The 26,878-nt window shown below is 42.6% G+C and overlaps 1 protein-coding gene across 2 annotated transcripts in view; it reads left to right on the forward strand.

The window, feature by feature from the left end:
* Positions 1 to 26,878, forward strand: part of DNTT (DNA nucleotidylexotransferase) — a 1,394,583-nt gene that overhangs the window by 1,180,421 nt on the left and 187,284 nt on the right. The window contains exon 10 of one of the 2 annotated variants that reach the window (XM_086922528.1): positions 7,930 to 8,010. In XM_086922528.1, the coding sequence (XP_086778654.1) occupies positions 7,930 to 8,010 (81 nt within the window). Of the gene's footprint in view, positions 1 to 7,926; positions 8,011 to 26,878 lie in introns of both variants that reach the window. The other variant, XM_086922529.1, reaches the window with a different exon arrangement.

The raw sequence follows: 26,878 nt of genomic DNA on the forward strand, positions 1-26,878 counted from the left end.
GTTGTTAATTGCTAGTTTTGTCCCCCCATCTCTGCCTGTTTTGCCTTTACTTTTCAGCCGCCCCCGTCTCATCCCTCCCCGCTCCCGCTTCCCGCCACCACCGCTGACCCCGCCCCTTTTTTCTTTCTGTACCCTCCCCGCTCCCGCCTCCCAGCTGCTCCGCCCACCCGCGCACTTCGCCATATATGGCGACCGTGCGAACGCGCAGCGGGTGCGCCGTTTGTGCGCCGAAGGCGCGCCAAAGGTAAGCCTGTCTACGCCCGTCTGCGCCTGGACCGCGCCCAGTGCCAGGACCCCTGGCCCTCGAAGACCCCGGCCGACCCGCCTGACGTACACCGCCACCAACCTCAGCGCACTCAACACCGGTCGACTCCCAGGATGCTACCAAGCCACACCACGACGCACCCACGGACCCTTCAGCTGCCACGCCTGCAAGTTCACCTGCATCCGGACCTGCCTCGCACCAGCACCCGCCAAGTCGAACACCAGCAGAACCCACCTCAAGTGCATCCTGCTCAACACCCGCTCCGTCCACAGACACGCCATCGAACTCTGGAACCTCCTCGACACCACTGCTCCTGACGTTGCCTTCCTCACAGAGACCTGGATGAACGCCTCTTCAGCTCCCGACATCGCCATCGCCATCCCAGAGGGCTACAAGATCACCCGGAGGGATCGCACCGCCAACCAGATGGGAGGAGGCATCGCCATCATCCACAGGAATACCATCCGTATCACGACCAGCACCGACAACACCCTTACCACCGCCGAACACCTGCATTTCCAGATCCACACCGACCCGAAGACCACCCTCAGAGGCACCCTGATCTACCGACCTCCGGGACCACGCACCCAATTCAGCGAGGACATCGCCGACTTCGTCAGCCCGCATGCCCTCCCCTCCGCTGACTACATCCTCCTGGAGAACAACAACGACCGCAACACCAGCACCCTGCTCGACAACCTCGCCAATCTTGGACTCAAGCAGCTGGTGTCCACCCCCACCCACCTCGCCGGACACACACTCGACGCAGTCTTCTCATCCAGCACAGACATCGCCTTCAGCCACACCACAGAGCTTCAATGGACGGACCACAGCTGCGTCCACTTCACCTTCAAAAGAACGACGACCCACCACCACCAGCAACAGGCTGCCCGCAGAAGCTGGAACAAGATCACAGCCGACCAGCTCGCCACCTCCCTGAGCCAGCACCCTCCTGCCAGCTCAGCGAACCCCAGCCAGGCCGCCGACAACCTCACGAAGTGGATCAGCAACTGCGCAAACGAACTTGCCCCTCTGAGGTCCCCGCCCAGCAGACCCGGCAGCAAGAAAGCCCCATGGTTCACCGACGAACTCAAGAGCTCCAAGAAGAACTGCCGAGCCCTCGAGAAAGCCTGGAGAAGGGAGCCAACACCGGACAACATGACCACCTTCAAGCTTGCCACCCGGAAGCACCACCAGCTGATCCGCGCCGCCAAGAAAACTGCATTCAAGGACCGGCTGGACAACAGCGCACACAACTGCAAGGAACTCTTCAACATCGTGAAAGAGCTATCCAACCCCAGCGCAGGAAACAACGACATCACCCCATCGCAAGACCTCTGCAACTCCCTCGCCTCATACTTCCACAACAAGATCGCGGACATACACAACAGCTTCAACAACCAACCAACGCACACCACGACCGAACCACCACCCCCCACCACCCTCCGCGCCTGGACGCCGATCAGCACCGAAGACACCGTCCGCACGATGAACTCCGTCCACTCCGGATCTCCGACCGACCCCTGCCCTCACCACGTCTTCAACAAGGCCGACGCTGTCATCGCACCCCACCTGCGAGACATCATCAACACATCCTTCGACACCGCCACCTTCCCTGAGAGCTGGAAGCACGCCGAACTCAGCGCTCTACTCAAGAAACCCACAGTGGACCCCACCAAACTCAAGAATTACCGCCCCATCTCGCTCCTCCCGTTTCCAGCCAAAGTCATCGAGAAGACCGTCAACAAGCAGCTGGCTGCCTTCCTTGAGACTAATGGATCCCTCGACCCCTCACAGTCTGGCTTCCGAGCCAACCACAGCACCGAGACCGCCCTCATCGCCGCCACCGATGACATCCGAGCCCTGATGGACAACGGAGAAACAGCGGCCCTCATCCTTCTAGACCTCTCCGCGGCATTCGACACTGTCTGCCACCGCACCCTAGTACAGCGCCTCAGCAACGTCGGAATCCAGGAGAAGGCTCTGGAATGGATCATCTCCTTCCTCGACGGAAGAACACAGAGAGTCCGCCTACCACCGTACAAGTCAGAGGCCACCGAAGTCATCTGCGGCGTCCCTCAAGGATCCTCGCTGAGCCCCACCCTCTTCAACGTCTACATGATCCCCCTCGCGGCCATCGCACGCCAACACAACCTCAACATAATCTCCTACGCCGACGACACCCAGCTGATCCTCTCCCTGACCAACGACCCTGCCGCCGCCAGAGCCAACCTGCACGAAGGGATGAAAGAGGTAGCCGAGTGGATGACGACCAGCCACCTGAAACTGAACTCAGACAAGACGGAGGTCCTCATCCTGGGCTCTTCGCCCTCCGCCTGGGACGACTCCTGGTGGCCTCCCGCCCTGGGCACCGCACCCAAACCGACGGACCACGCACGCAACCTGGGCTTCATCCTGGACTCCTCCCTCTCCATGACCAGGCAAGTCAACAACGTCTCCTCGGCGTGCTTCAACATCCTACGCATGCTACGGAAGATCTTCTGGTGGATCCCCACCGAGACCAGGAAGACCGTCACCCAGGCCCTCGTCACCAGTCGACTGGACTACGGCAACGCCCTCTACGCCGGTACCACCGCCAAGCTCCAGAAGAAACTCCAGCGGATCCAGAACGCCTCAGCCAGACTCATCCTCGACATCCCACGAACCAGTCACATCTCCGGACATCTGAGAGACCTGCATTGGCTCCCCGTCAACAAAAGAATCACCTTCCGCCTCCTCACCCACGCACACAAAGCCCTACACGACCAAGGCCCGAGCTACCTCAACAACCGAATCAACTTCTACGCTCCCAAACGCCACCTCCGATCAGCCAACCACGCCCTCGCCGCCGTCCCCCGCATCCGAAGAGCGACAACAGGAGGAAGGTCCTTCTCCTACCTGTCCGCCAAGACCTGGAACTCCCTCCCGACCGACCTGCGCCTGACCCAAGACCACCTCTCCTTCAGGAAGAAGCTGAAGACCTGGCTGTTCGAGCAGTAGTGGCACCCCCCTCCCCCCAGCGCCTTGAGACCCTACGGGTAAGTAGTGCGCTCTATAAATGTCTTTGATTGATTGATTGATTGATTGACTGCATGGGCCATCACTGGCAGGATTGGAGGAAGGAATGTGACCCAGCTCTACATAAAGGGCTGCATGTTCCCTGTAGTTAGCCTGGAACCAGGACAAGTTAAGGCAGGGCATCTGTGCACATCAAAGGCCTACCTCTAGAAACCTCTCCCCACTTCACGGGCACAACTAGGTGTGTATATATACTGGACCTCAGACACCACCACCTCAGTACTCTTCTGGGCCAGTGGATACTCTACCAGGAAGAAGAAATGATGTGTTGCTGAAAGGACTGCCATTCTTTTAGACTGCTGCTCTGAAGAACTGCTGCCCTGCTGTGCTGGCCTGCTGCCCTCTTGCCTGGGTGAGAAGAAATGGACCGGCATCTATGAACCCAGAACCCAGAACCCAGAGTGATTTGAGGGGCTTGTTGGCTGGCCTCCTGATCTGAAGCCTCAGAGACATAACAGGCTTCCAACAACCTTTCATCTGTACCTGGACTCTGACATCTGTGTGTATACCCTGCTAAGTGATGCCACCCAAGTCCCGGACCCTTGGAAATTAGATTAAGGTGCTCTGCCAACCTCTAGGGATCCTGCGGAACCAAAGCATCTCATCCGCTGCATGGTGCAAACCCGAGCAGAACCGACGTTTTGCGGCTGCTGTGTGAATTTGACTCATTGCAAACACCTGCACCATCCTTGCACCCTCAACTGAACTGCCACTTCGTGATGCATACTCAGCATAGGCCCTCCCATCTCTCATCGGTGCAGGCTCGACGACGACAATGGACCCGACATTGCAGCCTCACAGCTCCTCGAAAGCAAGGCATCACCCCGAATGAGCGTCTCATCCTCAACACCTGACTTCGCATTACAAGCCCCATTGATGGGATCCTCATTGACTGTGCAAGCGCTCTCATCGCAGCCTCACCACACCTTGAAAATGACGCATCACTTCTGCTGCACGATGCATCATTGACCCAGACCCTCGCAACTCTCTGTAAAATTGATTTATTGTACTCTGTTCAGTGGGCCTACCTTGATGGCTGTAGCCAGCCCGCGCTCCAGCTTGGTCGGCCTGAACTTGTGAATTTGTCCTGGGCTGGTGGGACCAGATATTCACAGTTTGTACTTTGTGTTAGCCCACACCGTCAAGAGTCCAGATGACCAGTTCCGTATGGATATGCCTTGGACCCTGTTGGTGGCTTCTGGGAGATTAAGTCCTCACCTACGTTCCCTCTAGGGCGTGCGCACCTGTCCTGACGTCACCGCGCACAGCCTCGCATGGAGCGCGCACACAGGACGTCCCGCGAGAGAGGCGAACAACGCGAACATCAGGCACTTTTGAATGCAGTGGCGGCAGAGTGCAGGTAAAGAGACGGAAGTGGCTGGGGGTGCTTGTGGTTATGTGTGAGCGCGGGGCAGACTGTGGCCTTTTGTTTAAGTATTGCTGTTAATCAGAGCGCCTTCACGGGCTCCGATTAACAGCAATACTTAAACAAAAGGCCACAGTTTGCCCTGCGTTTACTAACAAAGGCTTAGTCAGTTTCCAAACACAGCGTGTAAATTAGCACACGCTGTGTTTGGAAACTGACTACGCTTTTGTTAGTAAACGCGGGCAAGACTGTGGCCTTTTGTTTAAGTATTGTTGTTAATCAGAGCCCGTGAAGGGGTTATGATTAACAGCAATATTTAAACAAAAGACCATGGTGGCTGGGGAAAAGAGCGGAACAGAAGGCAAAAGGGTCAGAAAGGCAGAAAAAAACGAGTGGGACAGAAGGAAGAAAGGCACACAAAAATGAGTGGGACAGAGAAAAGAAAGGCAAAAAAAACGAGTGGGACAAAGGGCAGAAAGGCACAAAAAACGAGTTGGACAGAGGGCATAAAGGCACCAAAAATGAGTGGGACAGAGGACAGAAAGGCAAAAAAAAAATGAGTGGGACAGAGGGCAGAAAGTCTCAAAAAACGAGTGGGACAGAGGGCAGAAGGGCACCAAAAACAAGGGAAAAACGAGTGGGACAGAGGGCAGAAGGGCATCAAAAACAAGGGAAAAACGAGTGGGACAGAGGGCAGAAGGGCACCTAAAACAAGTGGGACAGAGGGCAGAGGGGCATCAAAAACAAGGGAAAAAGGAGTGGGACAGAGGGCAGAAGGGCACCAAAAATGAGTGGGACAGAGGGCAGAAGGGCACCAAAAACAAGTGGGACAAAGGGCAGAAGGGCACCAAAAACAATGGAAAAACGAGTGGGACAGAGGGCAGAAGGGCACCCAAAACGAGTGGGGCAGAAGGGCACCAAAAACAAGGGATAAATGAGTGGGACAGAGGGCAGAAGGGCACTAAGAACAAGTGGGACAGAGCGCAGAAGGGCACCAAAAACAAGGGAAAAACGAGTGGGACAGAGGGCAGAAGGGCACCAAAAACAAGGGAAAAATGAGTGGAACACAGGACAGAAAGGCACAAAACGAGTGGGACAGAGAGCAGAAGTGCACGAAAAATGAGTGGGACAGAGGGCAGAAAGGCACAAAAAACGAGTGGAACAGAGGGCAAAAGGGCACAAAAAACGAGGGAAAAACAAGTGGAACAGAGGGCAGAAAGGCACAAAAAACGAGGGAAAAACGAGTGGCACAGAGGGCAGAAAGGCACAAAAAACGAGTGGAACAGAGGGTAGAAGGGAACAAAAAATGAGGGAAAAACAAGTGGAACAGAGGGCAGAAAGGCACAAAAAACGAGTGGAACAGAGGGCAGAAAGGCACAAAAAACGAGGGAAAAATGAGTGGAACAGAAGGCAAAAGGGGCACAAAAACGAGTGGCACAGAGGGAGGGCAGACGGGCACAAAAAACTAATGGCACAGAGGCAAAAAATACAGAATACAGAAATATAGGGGCAGCTAAGAACAGAAGGCAAAACGGGCAGAGAGGCACAGGGGCAGCGAGGAGAACAGAAGGGAAAACTGGGCAGAGACACGCGCAGCAAGGGGTACAGAAGGAAAGACCGGGCAGAAAGGGGACAGCGAGGGGAACAGAGGGAAGAAAAAGGGGCACGGACCACGTACAGGCAGCAAGGAAGACAGACAACAGCAGTCAGAGACACAACAATAAAAATACAGGCAATACAATAAATTTACAAACTGCCCTTAAGACAATTATTGTGGCTCTGTATATGTGAAAATGCACTATCTTTTCACTTTTTAAAGTGAACGTTTTGAGTGCCATTTGGCGTCGCAGACACGCGCGGTTTGGTTCCTGGCGCACATAGCCATGGTTGCAGCGCACAGAGACCCTCCACTGCCGCACACAGAGGAAAACAATTAGAGGGAACATTGGTCCTAACACCCTTGATGTGTCCAAAATGTCCTGGGCCCTTGGTTGGTGTTAAAGGGTACTCTTTCCCCCCTCTAAAATTGCATGGCTGAACACTTGGAAACTTTTTCTGAATTTTCTGCAAAAAGAACTATGGGCTAATGTGGAGCAACACCAATGTCGAACTGCAGGTCAGACTGAACTTGCTGGTACCCTGCTAAAAGGTTTCTGACTTCCCAAAAAAGGTTTACAGTCCGAACATAGACGACTTCACCATGACCACCCCAAGCAGCACTCCAATAACAATGCTGTCTTCCTGGGCCCCAACTTTGGACTTCACACGCTCTGAGTTTTCCCTGTCTTCGACGTCATAAGCCTTGAACTTCCAGCCAGAGTGGAGGCACACACTGAGGTCCTATGCTTCCCTCAGCTGCCTTTGACAAGTCCCTCTTTGGATCCATTTGCAGCCTGACATGGCAATGGCCTCACCCATTAGAACCTTTCTCCAGAAAAACGACTAAATCAACAGGTAAACTTTCAACCAGGATAAACCTGGTCCCTGTATCTGACCCATGCTCCATCACATCAGCCTTAACTATTGACCTTGACTCCGTAGTTGGCACTTTGTACTTTTTGGTGCTAGAAACACTTAAAACTTCAAAAAATCATATCCCGGTTCTGTACACCATAGTGTCTGTCTGATCACTTCTTTTTAACTGTGACTTTTAGGTGCATTTCTGAGCTTTTTTTTAAACATATGTTATGGTGTCATAAAAAAGGCAAAATATCTTTAGCCTTTGTTTTATTTATTTGAGATGAATAATGAACTGTTTCTAATTACTCTGAAACATATCTCGCTTGCCTTCCGTTGAGATACAGACCTGCCTGATATTTGGGGGGAAGGGGTGTTTTTTTTTCTATTAATAAAATTGCACAGAAAGACCCTCTTCCAATTCATGTTCCTGAAGGCTGACAAACAAGAAGGAGGGGGCTATATCACATAGTGAGGGATTAGTGACTTCTATTTCCAGTACATGAATGCAGCATTTTACGCCCTAACATTCACATAGTAACATCAAATCAATTAAAGTTTTTCAAAATGCAATTACCAGTTTCAATTCAAAACACATTATGCGAGGACATAAACTAAGGAAGAATTTGTCCAGCATGCATGCAACCGAAATTCAGTGCATGTGCTTTCTGATTTTTGTTCACATTCGCCTTTCAATTATCAATAAAACGTTAAGCTATTTATACTAACATCACCTCTCTTTGTTTCCCTGTTCGTGAAGCAGTTTGAACGTGACTTAAGGAGATATGCCGCCCATGAAAGGAACATGATACTGGATAATCATGCCCTGTTTGACAAAACAAAGGTACAGTGCACTTTTGTTGTGACGATAAATCATTCATTACCAGCTTAACCATTTCTCTAATGAGCTGTGCACTCTGCTGAAAGTTGCTGCCTCTCGTGAGTACAGTGACACCTTCAAAGCCTGACAGCCATTGAGAGGCAAAATATGTGCATGTCACTGTCGCACATGAGATCACTGGCTTTATATCTGCAACCGCGTCCACACTGCCAGTGGATGTGATTATACACGTTACATAATTCATAAGAAAGTTTTTTGTAAGACAAGCATTTTGTAAAATATAGCCAGGTTTTGCATCAGTATTCTAAAATTGCAAAGAAAATATTAAGGGACACGGGGCTTTCTCTTACTCCATGATATAATTGTCCTGTAACAATCTTCAGACTTAGGGCCTGGCCACCTCACTGAGGTCAAAGGGCGTCTTGAAAGGTGCCATCGAGAGTAGGGAGTAAAACAGGTATCCTTGCCTTCTCTTGCATCACTAGTGCTAATTTGAGCCTTTGGTTGCTGGTGGGGACCACCAGCACTCATTTTTGGGGTATGGCACTTAGCAAGAAAGAGAAAATAAACTCAGAAGAAAGAAGGGGAAGAAAAAGGCGGAAAACCCGTCACTAAGAGCGAAAGCAAGAGTAAGACACAGGTTCAGGGAATGTCTGATAGTGGATTAAAAAGGCATGAGGTGACTTCATGTTTAATCAGTCATGGGATTCGGCCACTGACAATTAATAGGAGTGGCTGTGGGCTTCTAAGTAGAGCATTGTTATGTTATGTTATGTTATTCTGAATTTATTAAGCGCACGGACACCCAGGGGTTTCATGGCGCTGGTAGTGAGGAAAGATGGAAAAACAGTTAGCCTATCCCGAGGCTTGCTTGAATAACCAGGTCTTTAAGGCTCCCCGAAACTCCATAAGATTGGTGCATTTCCTGAGTGACAGGGGGAAAGAATATCACACCTTTGGGGCAAGAAAAGCAAATCGACACCCGCCTTGACGCTTCCGTTTGAAGGAGGGTAGAGTGAGAAGGGACTGATGGGCAGATGGAAGATTGCGGGTTGGCTCATGTTTGATTATTAGGTTGTTGATGAACATGGGACTTTTCCCGTGAAGAGCCTTAAAGGCCAGGCAACCTACTTTGAATATTACCCGTTGGGCTATGGGTAGCCAGTGAAGAGTGGCCAGCAATGGTTTCGCCGAACTCCCACCGCGGTTCTTGAAGATTAATCTGGCCACTTGGTTTTGCACAATTTGCAAGCGTTTAGACAAGAACAGGGGGAGTCCGGGCACTGATACGTAGGTCCACATTTATGGCAAAGTCGCACAAGCAATCTGGCAAATTCCTGCCTTTGTCCCTGCACTGGCGCCATTTTGGCTTCCTAGTTCCAACTCAAGCACCCTTGCACAACGGTACAAGGATGCCTGCCATGGATTGTTTTTGCGCAGCAAGGGGCACTTTCCTGCACAAGAACAATCCCCTCAGGCATTTTCCTATTTTCATTTGTGCTGCAATACAGCCCGCACAGAAATAGGAAGTAAAAAGAAGAACTAAAGATATTTCTCCTCATCATGCCTCTCCTGGGAAGGCGTAGCATTTTGGCGCATTCCCAGGTCTACCAGCAATGTTAAATCTGGGACTGCAGCAAAACCCATGGGAGTTGCATTGGATCACCCAAACAACATCTCTAGAATGCCTTCCAGGGCAATGTGACGCATCTCAGTGATTTGCACCGTGTTGCATTATGAAGCCATTCAGGGCCACGCAAGGGCGCCTTGCGTGGCTTCATATATTGCATTTTGAGCTTGTGTTGCACTTGCACCATGCTGCGTGATGCAAGCATGATTCACTAGAAGACCACTTTAAAAAGAGAATTTAGCAATAAAGCAATCGCCATTCACATCCCTCCCAGCCTAACTTTACTCCATCGGGTAGACAGGAATTCCATTCAGAATCTTCTACTGTGACTACACAAACTTGTCTTGTGACCATCGTCATACTACACTAGTACCTTAATCCCCACTTATGTGCTCATGTTTGACATTTTTCCCCTACTTCAAGGTCAAACAACACTACCATGTCATTGCTTCTTTCCCAGCTACCCCTGTCTGCTTCAGCAAATGTGATATGTCTTAGGGAAAGGCACAACTTCCATCATTCGACTGTTAAATAGCACTATAGAAATACAATTTCATGCACACATTCATCCTTCGGGGTAACTTTGATGCTATAATATATTGGGCTTTGTTATGTAATTTTTCTACTAGGTAATTTGCAAATTAAAACCATTTCCACTGGAGAGACTTTTATGGGTTAAAGTGGTCTCTCTTGATCCTAGTTGCAGTTTCTGGGATTTAACTTTTCTTCTTTCGGGCTACATTATACCTCTTTTTGGTGCTTCATTACTATTTTATATTCTTAAGAAATGATTTGGACCCTTTCAGGGGTAGGGAGTACTCACCACCATGCATTAATCAAGACTGTGTAGATGGAATTTGTAGGTTTTTCTAATGTTACTGGCTATGCCTATAAAATGCTTATGTCACAAGACTGTCTATCTACCTATATACAAATTAATTCGTATTCAATGTAGAGCTCCAATCTTTCAGAATGTGTTAGAATTAGGATAGACTGAAAAATATATCAAATCCTAAATAAGTATATATGTATATGTATACACACACATATATATATATATATTCAATGAAAAAACCATAGGTTATAGACCATATATAGTTAGGGATTTGCATTTACAAAACCTTATTTTACTCGCATAAAACCATTGAAATTCCATATATAGTTAGTTGCGCTAACTATATATCGCACACCCGCAATCCACTGCTGATGATGTCACATATTACATCATTCATGACATGGTCAGTGACATCACTGATGACATCACTGATGACATCTCAAATGACATCTCAAATGACATCACTGATGACATCTCAAATGACATCACTGATGACATCACTGATGACATCTCATTTGACATGACTGATCACATCACTGATGATATCATTCATGTGATAATACGATGAACCTCTTCAGACTCTAATATAACCTTAGATACAATCAGTGTAAACAGACACTCAGAGACTGCCACTCATCCATGGAGTTACTCAAACACCTAGTCAGTCATGCAAAGAATCAATCACACCTCCATTTCCTCAACTATACAGTTATACAAACTTTACTTATTCAAACATATACTAACACATATTTACTCTCTTATATAATCCCTGATACAAGTTCACAATGATCCATACAGCCACTCACACATTCACTGGCTCTTATGCACAGTTATTTATATATGTCAACTCTCACATGTACTGTGTTTTACATATGTACTTACTTTGACATGTAGCACTGAGATATCCATTCACTCACCAATACACTCATGCACACAGTCAACCGCCCATATAGCTGTTTCCACATGCACTTTTGAAGCCATACATCTAGTGAATCAACTGCTCACACATCTATGCACAGAGTCATACACCTCCCAGCCACCCACACACACACTCAGTCTCCCATACAAATACTTGGGCAACCAATCAATAACCCATATAGTTACTCATATAGCTACTTATCAACACATGCAACAGTTTACAGAACAACAGACATAATGATGCACAAATTAAGACAGTTTAGTCACTAACCCATGCACTCAGTGAGACACATTTAATCACTCAATCATACAGTCAGTCATGCACCTACTAAATCCTTCATCCAGACACTTATACATCCACTCATTCTTCAATATGTAAGACATATTTTAACTTTACAGAAACATACAGTCACTGGATGTTGTCATCAGTGATGTCATCAGTGATGTCATTTGAGATGTCATCAGTGATGTCATTTGAGATGTCATTTGAGATGTCATCAGTGATGTCATCAGTGATGTCACTGACCATGTCATGAATGATGTAATATGTGACATCATCAGCAGTGGATTGCGGGTGCGCGATATATAGTTAGCGCAACTAACTATATATGGAATTTCAATGGTTTTATGCGAGTAAAATAAGGTTTTGTAAATGCAAATCCCTAACTATATATGGTCTATAACCTATGGTTTTTTCATTGAATTTCAATGGTTTTTTAAATGCAAATTTCTAACTATATATGGACTATAACCTATGGTTTTTTCTGTGAATTTCATTGGTTTTTTAAAAGCTAACATCTGTAGCTGTAAAATGTATTCTTCTTTAAATCCCAAAATATATTTAGATGTTTATTGATAATTTTTTTTTTAATTTTTTTTTTCTTCGCTTCTAGTTCACGAACCAGGAAGCTTTCCGTTAGCTCATCTTGATGCCGCGATCTAGTCCGCGAACCGGTCAACGTTACGTTAGCGGAACTGTGACGCGTCGCGGAAGCGCGACGTATCACGTTATCGCGTAATGCGTCTAATGACGCGCCGCGTTAGCGCTCCCAGAAGTGCTCGGAACCGCGAACCGGAAGCGATGTGGTACGCGGCGCACGCCGCGTAACGTAAGCGGAACAGGTCATGTGACTTGTTTATCAAACTTTTCATTGGTTCATTTCACTTTTGGTTTCCAAATGATGTATGACTAGGTCATGTGACCTAAAAATAACACTTTTCATTGGTTCAGAACTTTTGCTTTCCCCAAATCATGTGAACCCCTCCTTATTTCCTCACTCTGACTTTCATCTTGGTGAGAGAAAGACCATTTAGCTAGAATTGAACAATGGCTTCTGTACTTGCTGCAGCTGGTGGAACCCCACCACCACCTCCACCTCCTCATAAGAAGAGAGGACCACCTACTCAATTTATTCCTAACAGAGAGGAGGAAGAGGAGGAAGAAGAAGAAGAGGACAGAGAGGAACAACAATTTGTCGAAGAGTTGCCCCGGGTTTCAAAGCGAAAAACAAGCTTCATCTGGCAGTTTTTCTCCATCCCTCCTGGATCAAAGAAGGTGAATGCTAAATATGCCACCTGCCTCATCTGTGATTACAGATTGTCGAGAGGCACAGATAAGAAATACAGTATGGGCAACTATACGATGCACCGACACATGAGCAGGTGGCATCCCTTAAACTACAGCCGGGCTGAGTTAAGGGATCTTCAAGACAATCCCACGACAACTCCTGTGGCCAGATCGACCTCCACAATGTCATTGACGGGAAGAGAGGCACAAGAAACTGTGCCAAACATTCAACCCAACTTCCAGCATATGAAGTTAAGTTGTATATACTGTGGTGCTATGCTGTCATATGGCAACATGAGCGTCAACCTGATGAACATGGCGTACGAAAATCATAAATGCCCTAATGCACCCAAGAAGTAATTTTTTTTTTTGCTCCAGTTGAGCCGTTTTCAATGCCTGTTTTTTGTTGTCTCCCCTCCATAAAAAACACAAAAAAAACATAAAACAGTTCTAAAAATACAAAAAAATCAAAAAATGTTCAAAAAAATAAATAAATAAATAAAACAACAAAAACAAAAAAAAACAGTTCTTTTCAGAACTACCTCCCCTTTCAATCAAAATTGCTAGAATGTTTATCACTCTGGCAAGCTCTATTTCTTTTGGTTCGCTTCAAGTTCGCTGACCGGTTCGCGAACTTTAAGCGAACTAAAAAAATATTTTTTAAAAAAAAAGAAGAGTTAGTATAAGGGAAGTAAACAGAGAATAATGTAAAAAGAAAGACAGCTATAGAGAGTAAATGAGAGATACTGTCAATGACATCATCAGCAGTGCATTGCGGGTAAAAAGAGTAGAAAATATTTACCTTATAATTCTTGTTACCTTTTTTTAAATATTTTTTCATACTTTCAATCTGTAAAAAAAAGAACAAACATTTCCAAAAATATTAAAACATGTATTTAAAAATTAGAAAAGACAAGGGAAAAGGTTCAAAAACAAACAGTTTTTCAACAACTTTGACATTTACAGAAGTCTCTGCTTCTCTACGTCCCCTACACAATCCTAAAGATATATATTCTAAAGAAACTGTATCTTGATGTTGATGAACTGAGCCCTATTTTGGAACATGATGTTTTTCTTGCACTGCTAATGTCTCACAATAGTGATGCAATAGCAGCGCAAAAAAGATGTAAAGCCATCATAAAATTGTGTCTAACATTGTAAATGCTTGATTTAGGATGCAAATAAGATGTGTGCTTTCAAGAGCTTTCTTTGAGGTGAGGCCTCTTTTCTTTTTTTAAAAAAAACACTACCCAGAAGTACAGCACTGAAAGCATTAAAATTGATATTTACAGAACTCAGCTTACCCATATGTACCTCACATTTCTAAATGTATATCATAAGGACAAAAAGCATAACATTAATTATACATGTTAAATGGTTTCTTTTTGCTGTTCTCAGAATGTATCAAATTTCACTTAAATCAGTGACTTGAAGGTATTCATCATGTAACAGCGGGGAAAAAAAAACACAATCAAAATGACTGTGTTTAAAAAACCCATACAACCTTCGAAATCTGATTTCAAAACTCCTTAAAATTAACTTACTTTCAATGACGTCGAACGATCTCCTATGAACAGCATCCACTCTGTTGTGCTACAAATATTTTCAGCCCGCCACTTTCTGAAAGAAAACCTCCATCGATACGTAAAATATGTTACATAGAAAAAAAGACTTCTCTCATTATATCACATGTTTCCACTAGGCCAAATCATGTTGCCGCGATTCGCAAGTCTTGTTATTCTTCCAATCAAATCCCGACATTTTCTATTTTCGCAACTTTCAAAAATAAAATATTTGAGATTATTTTCACAATCCTGGACTACTAATAACTTACTCTTCTTTGTCACTCATGTTCTCCTTTTCCTATGACACTGATACTGCTTACTATGAAGCAGACTTACTTGCAGCAAGTTTATATAGTTGGATTTTTAATCTAGACAGCATTGCAGACTTACATTCCCTCTACTTAAAATTTTGGTTTTAAAAACACCAGGTAAGAATTTTTAAGGTCAAACGGCAATTTTTTTTTGAACGTTACAACGGAATCATTACAGAATGACCAGCCGTTTCCAGACTTTAAGTAAGCTGTATAATGTCCCGATGTTGTTGATGGACCATCGTGATAGATAATTGCTACAGTAACAAAAGTCCTCCCTGATATTGACAGCTGAGAAGCCACAAATTTTTTTATTAAAGTTGACAATTTTGATCCATCAGGCCTACAACGTTGGATCATTAAAATGACATACTGGCCATATCTACGTATAAATAATGTTGACATCATATCACATTTACATTGGCTACACTCCATGTTGTGATCTGCTGCATTTACTAGCTTATTAAAGGAGACTGATTTACTGTCTGGCAAAGTTAAATATATAAATCTTTCTGAGTCTACACTAGTAGTACTTGATAGCCTACAATTCTCGCAGTCATGCTGCCATTGATAAGAAAGCCCAAACAGGTGATCTACATCTACACCCTCAACTTGCAATATATCAAGCATATACATTAAAAACTCCTGACAATCTTGCTGATTATTTTCAGAGAAGTCTGTTTGACCTGAACATTCATCTAACAGATAACGAACTTCAGACACACTTTCTACTTTTGTTCGATCAGTGCTACATTTCTCGAAAACAGAATTCAACAAACAGCATAAAATTTGTTCAGAATTCAACAGAATCTGTTCTTTTAAACTCTCTAGTGAAAAGAGAACATTAACCACTACATTTGCATAGCAGTTGACACCAGAACTGTTTTCAAATTGAAAACCGACAACATCTTCAACAGAATCCACTTTCTTTCTGCTAACAATTTTCGGTTCATTGACTTTTAGTCTTTTTGCAACAACCTCCCTACTATTACTGCTATTTCTACGTTTGCGGCCTACCACACGTTTCTCAAACAAAGGATATTGAGGCAAATGTGGCGCATACTCTCTTCTTAACCTATTGTATTCCTTAACACAATCTAGATCCGCACAAATGTTTGTGACATCACAGTCAATCAAGTACAATCCCGATAAAGTTCTAACTCGTGACAATGCCACATATGCCATACCCTCCTTGAACACAGAACTGCCAATATTCACCAATGCACAGTCTACACTTAAACCTTGCGATTTATGGATTGTCACCGCATATGCCAAGCAAACAGGAAACTGTTTACGGCGAACATATAAATCTTTAACAAGCAAAAACCTAGCAGAACAACGACCAATTTGCTGTACTTCCTCAATGCCATCAAATTTAATTCTTAAAAATTCTATTCCATCTCTATTTCTGTATTTCTCAAAATCAACAACATTACCCATTGATCCATTCACCAGACCTCTTTCTACATGTAAATTCCTTCTCAAAATAATTCGGCAATTTAAACACACATTCAAAGTCTTTTCAAAACCCGCTGTTTTAGATATAGTCTTCTCTAATGAATCCAATTTTGATTTCAAATTGTCTGACAAAATAATTGTTGATCCCATATGCTCTAATTTGTCGATAGCTTCAAGTTTCACAATCTCTTGCTTTTCTAAATTCAACATTTTGTTGTTGAAGATGGCACATTCTGCAAGAGTTGGCATGAGACATATCCCGGATTTCTTCTCAGTAATTTTCTGAAAAATATTCTCAGCCACAATCTCTTGTTCGGGATATAAATTTGAAAGTAATCGTGCATTCAAAGCTTCTTTTCCATGCTCGGTCACTTTTCCAATTCTAATATCTTGTAGAATATTCTTGTAATCTTCATCCTTTGCCTGACGCATATTTTGATGCAGTTCTGCATAATTGAAGTTTAACCATATATTGACGTTGCCAATGCTCCCTAGGCACTTCCTGGTATCTTCATGCGTGAGTATTTTGAACACAGGTTGACCTTTTACTGGTGTCAGCTGCAGAAGATCTCCGAAAACAATGATGTGTTTCCCACCAAACAACACATCATATTCAGTTTTAAGTACTTCTTGCATTCTCAAATGCACAAAGGCAAGCATGACATTGGAAACCATGCTTACTTCGTCAATGATAAGTAGTTTCATTTTCCTCAAGACTCTTGAAACTTCACAGCAAGCATCTCCAGATAACTTGTTGTATTGTAATTTGTTGTCATGCTCCACCGGCAGCATCAGTAGACGATGCAAAGTAATACCTTTAATGTTATGTGCTGCCAGTCCAGTAGGAGCGGTGACAACACAAGACAGCAATGACTCAGTCCTTTCCTTCAGATAGCATGAAATTGCTTTAATGAGGAAACTTTTTCCAGTTCCCGCTTCTCCACTCACGTACAGTCGGACAGGCTTCAACGACGTACATGAGCACTCTTTCTTCTCATGACTTAATCCGTGCTCAATTTCCGTGGTAACTTCATCATATATTTTCCTCTGCTCAACGTTGAGTTGTTTTTCCAAGTCTTCTAAGTTAACTGAATCCTCCTGAGCATGTGCCATGGCTCTTTCCACTTCATTCATAGCAGTGGCAGCTTCATTTTCGATAATAGGTCCTCCAAGTGGATCTTGACTCAATGAAACAGAACTCTGACTGTCCTGAGAACTGTCTCTGGCAATCTCGGCTGCAATCCTTGCTTCCTGCTCAATTTCCAAAGATAGCATTTCTTGATATTTAGAAAAAGCAGGACATTTTATGGACTCCTTGGCTGCATTGAAAGAGTCTTCGTAACAGAGGAAATCTCCAAGCAGTTCCTCTTCTGCACGCCAAGGCTTGAAAAGTTGCAAAAGTGCTAAATAAAAAAACTCCTTTTTTTCTGGAGATTCACCACTCAATTTTCGATGGTTTACTAATTGGCATTTTCTTTGCTTGACCAGGCATCCCTCATTTCCAATTACAGCATACACTCCTTTCTCAATATCTTCTTTGATGTTCCTCTTGAATATATAATTTTGGAGAACCTCATATAGACAAACATTCTCAAGGTGACTGCTTCGATTTGGATAATATGTATCCAACATGTTGGTCTTCAAAATGTCGGTACTGTTTGGTTCCTTTTCTGCCAAATACTCAATTTCCCGGACAGGTTTTAGAACTCGATTTCGCGTTGCAGCAAGACCAAGACTCGCCCAAACGAGACTCCTGGATTTGGCATAGAGACTTGCTGAAGACAACCGGTCAGAACATTCGTAAGCTCCGATTTCTCGATGCGACAACATCTTCAGACTGAAACTGTACAACTTCTTGCTGAGGCTCTTTTCATGAGAAATGTCCTCCCACATATCCTTCAGTTCGGTCTTTTCTTTTTTGGTGATGTAAGATGTCACATACCGAGCCACAGCCATACAGTTGTCAGCCACAAACTGTATATCCATGTTAGCATTCCACATGGACAAAATCACTGGGTTGTAGTCATTGATGTACTTGGACTCTTCGTTCCTTTTCAAATTGTATGTATTCTTGGGTGATTTCCTCGTCACATTATGTCGCAGCGAAGACATCAAACTGTTCACTCTTCCTTTAGAAATCACCGGTCGTGGAAAGTTGAAACGACATTTGGTGTAGAACTTGTCCTTGTTTCTGAATTTACGACGACAGTACTTTCCACAACGATGGCTTTGGAAACGTAGAACTTGTTCTCTTAGACTTTTCTTCTCCGTTGCGTTTGGAACAGCACACGTAGAATACTGTTCGATGAAATTCATCACTAAGTCATCCGGATCTGTTCCAAATTTAGGTGCATCCTTGATCCACAACAACATATGTATATGAGGGGCACCTCTTGCTTGGTACTCCTTTCTCCAGAAGAAATCCAACACCTCTCCAAGAGGTGGATTCTTTTTATTTGTGATGAAAGACATCATAGCTTCAAATCTATGATTGAAGTACCTGCATACATTCACTGGATCCAAAGAACACAGTTCTCCAGGTGTCTTGAATTCAATGTTTTCAATATTTCCATTTGCCTCTCGTAGAAATTCAAGTAAGTCTTCCCAGCCATACTCGGCACAGCTCAGAGTGAGGAACCATGTTGGAGTTCCTAAGTTCCTCAGCATACATTTTAAATCACCATGACGACGGTACCAGTACTCATTAGTACCACGCTGACACGCCATGAGATTAATTAAGTGAGAATCCAAAATACTGTCTTGGACATTGACTTTATGCATAAAGTCACTTGCCGAGATGTTTCGCATCTGTATACCACTTTTTAAGATGTGGTTCACTGCATATGACAGTCCAGACAGATCGCTTTCAAACAGGAGATGAAACAAATAGGGAATGCATTGCCGAAACCTAGGATCTGCTGCATACAATCGTAAAGTCCGGTATTCAGACGCAGGAATTTGATGAGGTCGCTCATCATATCTTCCTCCTTGACCTGTGGGAAATAGCTGTGGGAAACACCGAGCTTCCAAACTTTCCTCCCAAACACTAATGGGACTCCCTTTGGCTTGTTTCATTTGAAACAACTCAATAGCATTCCCCATGACTTCCTTGGAATGCAAAGGATGAACACTATAATGTTCATATATTTCTTCACTTTTAGAGGCCTCTACTTTCTCAATTTGGCCAGCACACAAATCGCTATCCTCTTCATCACTTACTTCCTCTTCTGCAACATATACATTCTTATAGTACTTATTATTTTTCTTCAAATACACTGTTGCCTTTTTGACTTTCCTAACATCCACTAAATCTTGCCATATTTTCTTATTCTTTGTCGGAACCCCATTAACCAAGATAACCAGAGGTTCCTCTTCCACTTTTTCTATTCCAATTGTGTTAATGTTTTTCTTCAAATCTAGAGGCAAATAAACAACTCTTCCCTTTAATCCTCTCTGTAAATCTGCTGGAGGCAACTTCCCTGTCTTTGGCTCCATTCTTACAATAGCCTGAAAGGGATGGATACTTTGAATCAAAATAGATTCATAAGTATTTAAATCCTTCAATTCAGAAGGAATCTCAACCAATTCCAGATTATTATGAACTGCCCTAGCAGGCATCTGGTTTTGGTTTAATTTATTACAACAATAAGTACACACACGTTGATCCGATCCCAAATCAAAATAATTTTCTACCATCAAGTATGTGGCAAAATCCTTCCATTCACTATTATTTTCCCTTCCACTTTTTGCATATAAATCCACTACCTTAGTCTGATTCTTATAATAAGTGCGTCGACAACATACACAAGTGAAATTAGGCCTCTCACTTGATTTCATCTGAAACGTGGCAATTTCCTTCTGAAAATTATCTGTACTGGAAACCTGTACATTATCTTCCACATTACCCTCTACTTCAGGGTCAATTTGAACATTCTCATCTTTACTACCAAAGTAACAAAACTCAATTTCTTCACAAATATTCTTCACATCTATTTCAGAACCATGCAAAAGAGCAGCACATAATTGTTTAAGCATAATTGCTGGACTCTTAGCATAATACAACATTCTCACTAATTTTCTCACTTTATTATGATGCACTGCTAGCATCCTGAAATGATGAAAAACACTCTGGCATACTCTCCTGGAAAGACAAGCCAGTGAATGACCACGCAAACCTGTCATTTCTCTCACTCTACAAGGATCTAAATCTTGCAACAACTTCATTTTCTGCTTCAAACTTTTCTTATTAAATGTCCGTATAAAATCACAAAGCAAATTGATGGAAACCTGTCGCACACTGCAAATAGAACTACACTTCCAAATGTACACAGGACCCTTAGGACGTCTTCCTAAAACCTCATCACTTAGCGCCTCTTCTGTCTCTGTTGTCACAAGTTGTTCTTTTTCAACTGGACAACCATCCTTCACTTCATAAGCTCGACCACTGATGTCAACTGCATGCACCAAATCATTATCCTGAAAATAAGTCTCCTCATTAAAAAATGCCTCAGAACTTGAACTATGCATCCATTCTCCGGAAAAAACTTCACAAAAGTTAGTACGATTTACTACTCTCTTCCATCTACTTTTTGTTTTGAAATCAGAAATTACCTTGCTTAGTTTCCTAATTCTATTGATTACCAAAATAAACAACTTTCGCTTAATTTCAAAAGCATGATCAATAATTTTCTCTACATTTTTCTTCTTCTTATAAAATGCCGCTTTCTGATGGCCTTTCTTTTTAATACTTTTCAATAAATTAACTAATATCCTATTACGGAACATTCGATTTCGAATGTCCCTAAACTGTTGTTTCCTTCTACTATCATGCACAGAGTTATCTCTTCCTCTACCAGTAACATTTGTGATGGGTCTCTCCTTCCCATTTAAATTGCTTTTCTTTTTGTGGACTGAAACATTTTTTTGAGCAAAACTTTTTTTACTACAAATATTTCTTAAGAATGATTTCGTGCTCTTACCCGGACCTTTCTTGGTGTTTTGACAAGTATTTGGGGAAGAGGACTGCTGCAATAAAACATCATCCTGCTATCTTTGACGTTTTCTAGCCTTTCGTATTCGACTTTTGGAAGGCATTTTCCAAACTATGAAAGAATCTGCAGTTGAATCTGTGGAAAAATATAATATAAAATGTTATTAACCACTATTACCAAACAGTAAATAAATAACAGTCATCTAAAACTTAATGCCGTACTAATTATTTAACATAGCAAATGTTTTCCACCAGCACTGCATCACAAAAATGACACTCAATGGTACAAAAAAGGCATACAACACTCATAAATCACTCCCTAATATTTTAAATCATTAATTCAGGATGACGATAAGATGTAGCCTATCTAAAGATTTGTTTAGGCCCTGATCTTTAGACTGGGGTAAATGTGTGTCATTGATCCACATTCAGTCCATCACCTGTTTTGTTTATTTGAGGTGAGGCCAACACATGGTTGCAGATAAGATTTTCACTGAAAAATATCAAAATAAAAAAACATGTGAAGGCCTACCAATGAAGTAAATCATTAAATGAAAACCAATACATTTCTGGAAATATGCACTACTAGTGCTTCATAAGATGTTTTGGGTCATATTTATAAGGCATTTGAGTATCTAGTATGCTATTTTACGTTCTTCCTGGTGCAAATTTATTGTAAATATGCTCCCACCTGCGGTTGGCAAATTTAGATTTTGATTATGGGAGTTAGATAGGCATGTTACTAATTTCCCAAAAATGGTGTATAACCCCAAACAACCTTTGAAGCAAATGCTCTTAGCCATGTTATCCACCTCCCATTGCATAACATGGCTAAGAAGTGCTTGCAAATGTGAAAAAAAACGGCCGCAATGCATGAATATCGCAGAAAAGTCAGCGATATTCATGCAATTTCCAGCACATGCTCTTAGCCATGTTATCCACTTCCTATTAAATAACATGGCTAAGAACTGCTCAGGGCCCCATGAGGAACGCTTTCCATTTAAAAAGGGAAAAATAACATCAAAGACACTAAAATGCCTTCTAAATATGACCCCAAACAACCTAAGAAGCTCTAACAGTACATATCCTGAAATGTAATTGATTTCAAAATTCGTTTTTAAACACAGCATATAAATCAATTGTATACCTGCATTCATGGAGAAATGACTAAAAATGTCCTTGAGACACATGAAAGTGTTTTCTGGAATGCCCTAGCACCATTTTTGGGACACTATTAACATGGCTACGTAACTCCCATAATCAAAATCTAAATTTGCCAAGCGCAAGTGGGAGCGTATTTACAAGACACTTGCCCCAAGAGGAACACTTTCCATTTAAAAAGGGAAAAATAACATCGCAGAAAAGTCAGCAATATTCATGCACTTTCCAGCAAATGCTCTTAGCCATGTTATCCACTTCCTATTAAATAACATGGCTAAGAACTGCTCAGGGCCCCATGAGGAACGCTTTCCATTTAAAAAGGGAAAAATAACATCAAAGACACTAAAATGCCTTCTAAATATGACCCCAAACAACCTATGAAGCTCTAACAGAACATATCCTGAAATGTAATTGATTTCAAAATTCGTTTTTAAACACAGCATATAAATCAATTGTATACCTGCATTCATGAAGAAATGACTAAAAATGTCCTTGAGACACATGAAAGTGTTTTCTGCAATTCACTAGCACCATTTTTGGGACACTATTAACATGGCTAGGTAACTCCCATAATCAAAATCTAAATTTGCCAAGCACAAGTGGGAGCGTATTTACAAGACACTTGCCCCATGAGGAACACTTTACATTTTAAAAGGAAAACAAAACATCTTAGACACTCAAATACCTTATAAATATGGCTCAAAACAACCTATGAAGCTCTAGCAGTACATATCCAGAAATGAAATTGATTTCTTAAATCGTTTTTAAAAGCAACATCTCTGTTTCAGCTTACATAACAGACCATAAAATGGGCTCCATGTACCACAATAACTTGTGTTACTGCATGCCAGAATGTTACACCAAATATGCAATTACAATTTCTCTATGAAACTAATTCTATTAGTATATCACTAGAGACAAAACCACATTTTAAAAACACAGCTTTCTTCATCATTTTCTCCTTAAATCATACTATTCTCTATCTAAATTAAATAAATCTTTTCTCACCTTAGCAAATATTTTTTGAGTTTTGAAAACAGTCTGAGAAATACACCAAATTGTCTTCAGCAGAAGAAAAAGGATGCACTCCAAAGGCTGCAGCTATTGAAAGCACAGAAATACAGATATTCTTTTCACATATCTCTCATATTAGCCAATCATACCTCTTCCCTCACTTTTTTCAAATCAAAACCCTTCCCCCCTCTGCCCTGTCTGCCTTGTTTCCATAGCAACCACCTCCTGGAAGACCTCTCATGTTTGCAAATTCACACAACAATGTTTCAATTGAACTCTGAACTCTCAGTGCACCTGCGTATCCAGTGCAATCTTTCATTAAATGTTTCTTCCTTGACCATTCAAATTACATCTTTCAAAGAACACATCCATGCACCCTAACTTTCTGTTTTCAGAAATGGAAATGCACCAATCACTGCTAATGAATCATTAGCATTGTAAATCCACAGTTTTTTTTCTTTAGAAACTCCTACTGTTTCAACTGCCCTTTCATTACCACACTTCATCTGACTGCAGAACAACCTTCACCCACCATGTTTAACGTCTGGATTGTTGGACATAGTTACATCCACTGGGCTCAAAGGTATGCTGAGAGCAGAAATTTACCTAACCTCAATTTACAAGATGTGGAAATTAAGTGGTTGGGCCAAAGAGGATTAAAATGTCACCAATTGATACCATTGGTGAAAACCTTTATGCATTTGCCAAAACCTGACCTGTTAATAGTGCACTGTGGAGGTAATGATTTGGGCACTTTGACAGGGGTAGGTCTGGAAATGCTTTTAAAGGACACCTTTGAGCAATTAATGGCACTTTTTCCTCAAACTGCCTTGGTATATTCCAATATATGCCAAAGACAGAAATGGAGGTGGTCCAACCAATTTTGTCCACAAATTGAGAAAGCGAGGAAGCATGTAAACAAATCTGTTTCAGCTTACATGAGAGACCATGGAATGGGCTCTCTGTACAACAATAACTTGCGTTACTACATGCAAGATATCTACAGAGGAGATGGAGTTCACTTCTCAGATGAGGGCAACAGAATTTTCATTCTGAATTTAAGACTGTGCATTGGTACCTACTTATAAGTACCTAAATGTACCATAAACCCAAAAGCTCTTCTCAGAGCTACCCTACATCTGATCACTCACAATTATTATTTTCCTCTAACTTTTTTCACTAATTTTCCACAAAATTCGCTCCCCGGAGCGCTACCCGGTTCGCTAACCGAAAACTAACCTCGCGGAATTTTTTAAAAAAAAGTTTTTTTTTCCGCACATATAAGCCTCCTCAGCCACGCTCAGAAAACCTAGGGGGTCAAGATAAGTCTACCATGACCCCTTCTACCCATTCTAAACATTATTTGCCCTCCATCTTGTATCTTAATGCGACCGAAACACAAAATGGTGGACTCCCGTGACGCTTAAGGTTCGCTAACCAAGCCGCTTTCCGGGAAGCGGTCCTAAAAAAAGGTGGGAAAGTAATTTACAGAAAAACGACTAGAGACACTCTCACCAAATATAGATTAGCTCATACTACATAAAAATCCCTTTCATTTTCACAAATTTGATTGAAATTTCATTTAGCCATTTAGCCTGTAGACCTCTCTAAGTACCGTGAGGTAAATTACTTCACAAAACACATCTGAAGTGTTGGAATTGACAACCAATGAAAATGTTACTTTCATTTTCTACTTTTGTTACCTGACATTTGATTGGTTATATACCTGAATATATATAAAGGAAGAGAAGGAAACACAGCCATTTTGACTGCTACTTCGTGAAGTGCACAACAACAAATCAACTGATAACTTCAACTTATATTTAAAAGGTAAGATATTATTTATAAAACTTAAGTATGTTCTGTACTGAAACCTAATTAGAAAAACATTTTCTGAGAATTATATTCTATCACTCTGTAATACTTATAGAAAAAAATAGACTACTCTGTTTTAGTTATGGCAGAGCCATTCCAAGAATTTACAAGACCATAGTCTAAAAAGGAACGTGCGCAAAGCCCCCTCCAATTTACATAAGTGGCATCTTGCAAGGAGACCATTCACAAGCACTGAGGGGGCCCCATTGTCCAGCATTTTGACGCCCCCACAGTTTTAACTTTAAATCCACACACATATCTCACACCTTCATAGGTGTGAGAATTGATTGTGGTCTAAAAGTTAAAACTGTGGGGGCGCAAAAATGCTGGACAATGGGCCCCCTCAGTGCCTGAGAATGGTCTCCTTGCAATTGAGGGAGCGTCTCCTTCTCCCTCCCCTATACCTCCTGACACCATCCATGGGAGGCCCAAGGAGGGGGCCCCCTGCAATAGACCTTAATTGCAGGCAACACCTTTCTTTGTGAAAAAAACACTATATAAATAACCAAACTGCCAATCTGTACTGAAACCCAACAATGCCCTTTCTGTACTGATATATTTTTTAAAAATTCATTTTTCAGAATTGAAAATGGAAGAACAACAAAACAACATGAAAACTGAAACAGAAGAAAAAATTGAGACACAAGATGACATGGATTTCTACGACGACACAATAAATAATGAACTTGTCCAATGCATAGATGCAGTAGATTTTCTACTAAAAAATGAAGAAAAAAATGATCACGATTTTTTAGATTTTCTTTTAAATTTTGAAAAACAAAATGAAAAATAAATTTTAATTTCTTAATTCAAAAATTGTTTCACACATTATTTATTTTTATATGTTTATTGAATGTTAAAAGTTTAATGAATTATGACACACAATCAAAATAAAAAATAAAAATTTAAAATAAAGAAAACAAAAAAAAACAACAAAAACAACAAATAATTAACATACAGTACTAGCAAAGTCTATCATTCTTTTATCCTTATAGTACGCTGCCCAGAACGCTTTCCGGTTCGTGAACTTGGCGCTTACCACGCAAAAAAAAAAAAAAAATGTTTTGACCCTCCTGGGCCCTTTTAAAACCTCCACATAAAACCTAGGGGGTCAACGAGGATCTACTATGCCCCCTTATGGTAATTTCCCCCTTTGTTTTGGCCTCCTCTTGTCTCTCGATCCTACCGAGAGACAAGATGGCGGCCGCTCCGGACTGTTTAGAATGTTGACAGACACCGGAGGGCCAATCAGCTTCTCATCGCAAAGTTCCGTTACGCGAAAGGTTCGCTAACCGGATAGCTGCCCGGAGCGCTGTTACAGATATATATCTTGATTTAAACGTTAATTTCTCAAAATCCACTGAAGCACATATATTGAGACCTAGCAAAGGCACATCGGGCTAACAGTCCCTACAATTTTGCCAAGTTTCGTGGAAATCCATTCAGCCGTTCGGGCTAAAAGTGAGTCCAACCGCCCTATGGAAATTAACATGGGAAAAACGCGTTTTGGGACCCCCCTTTTTTCTCGGCCCCCCCTTGACGAACCC

This window comes from Lissotriton vulgaris, chromosome 5 (genome assembly GCF_964263255.1).
Source record: "Lissotriton vulgaris chromosome 5, aLisVul1.2, whole genome shotgun sequence".
NCBI lineage: Eukaryota > Metazoa > Chordata > Amphibia > Caudata > Salamandridae > Lissotriton > Lissotriton vulgaris.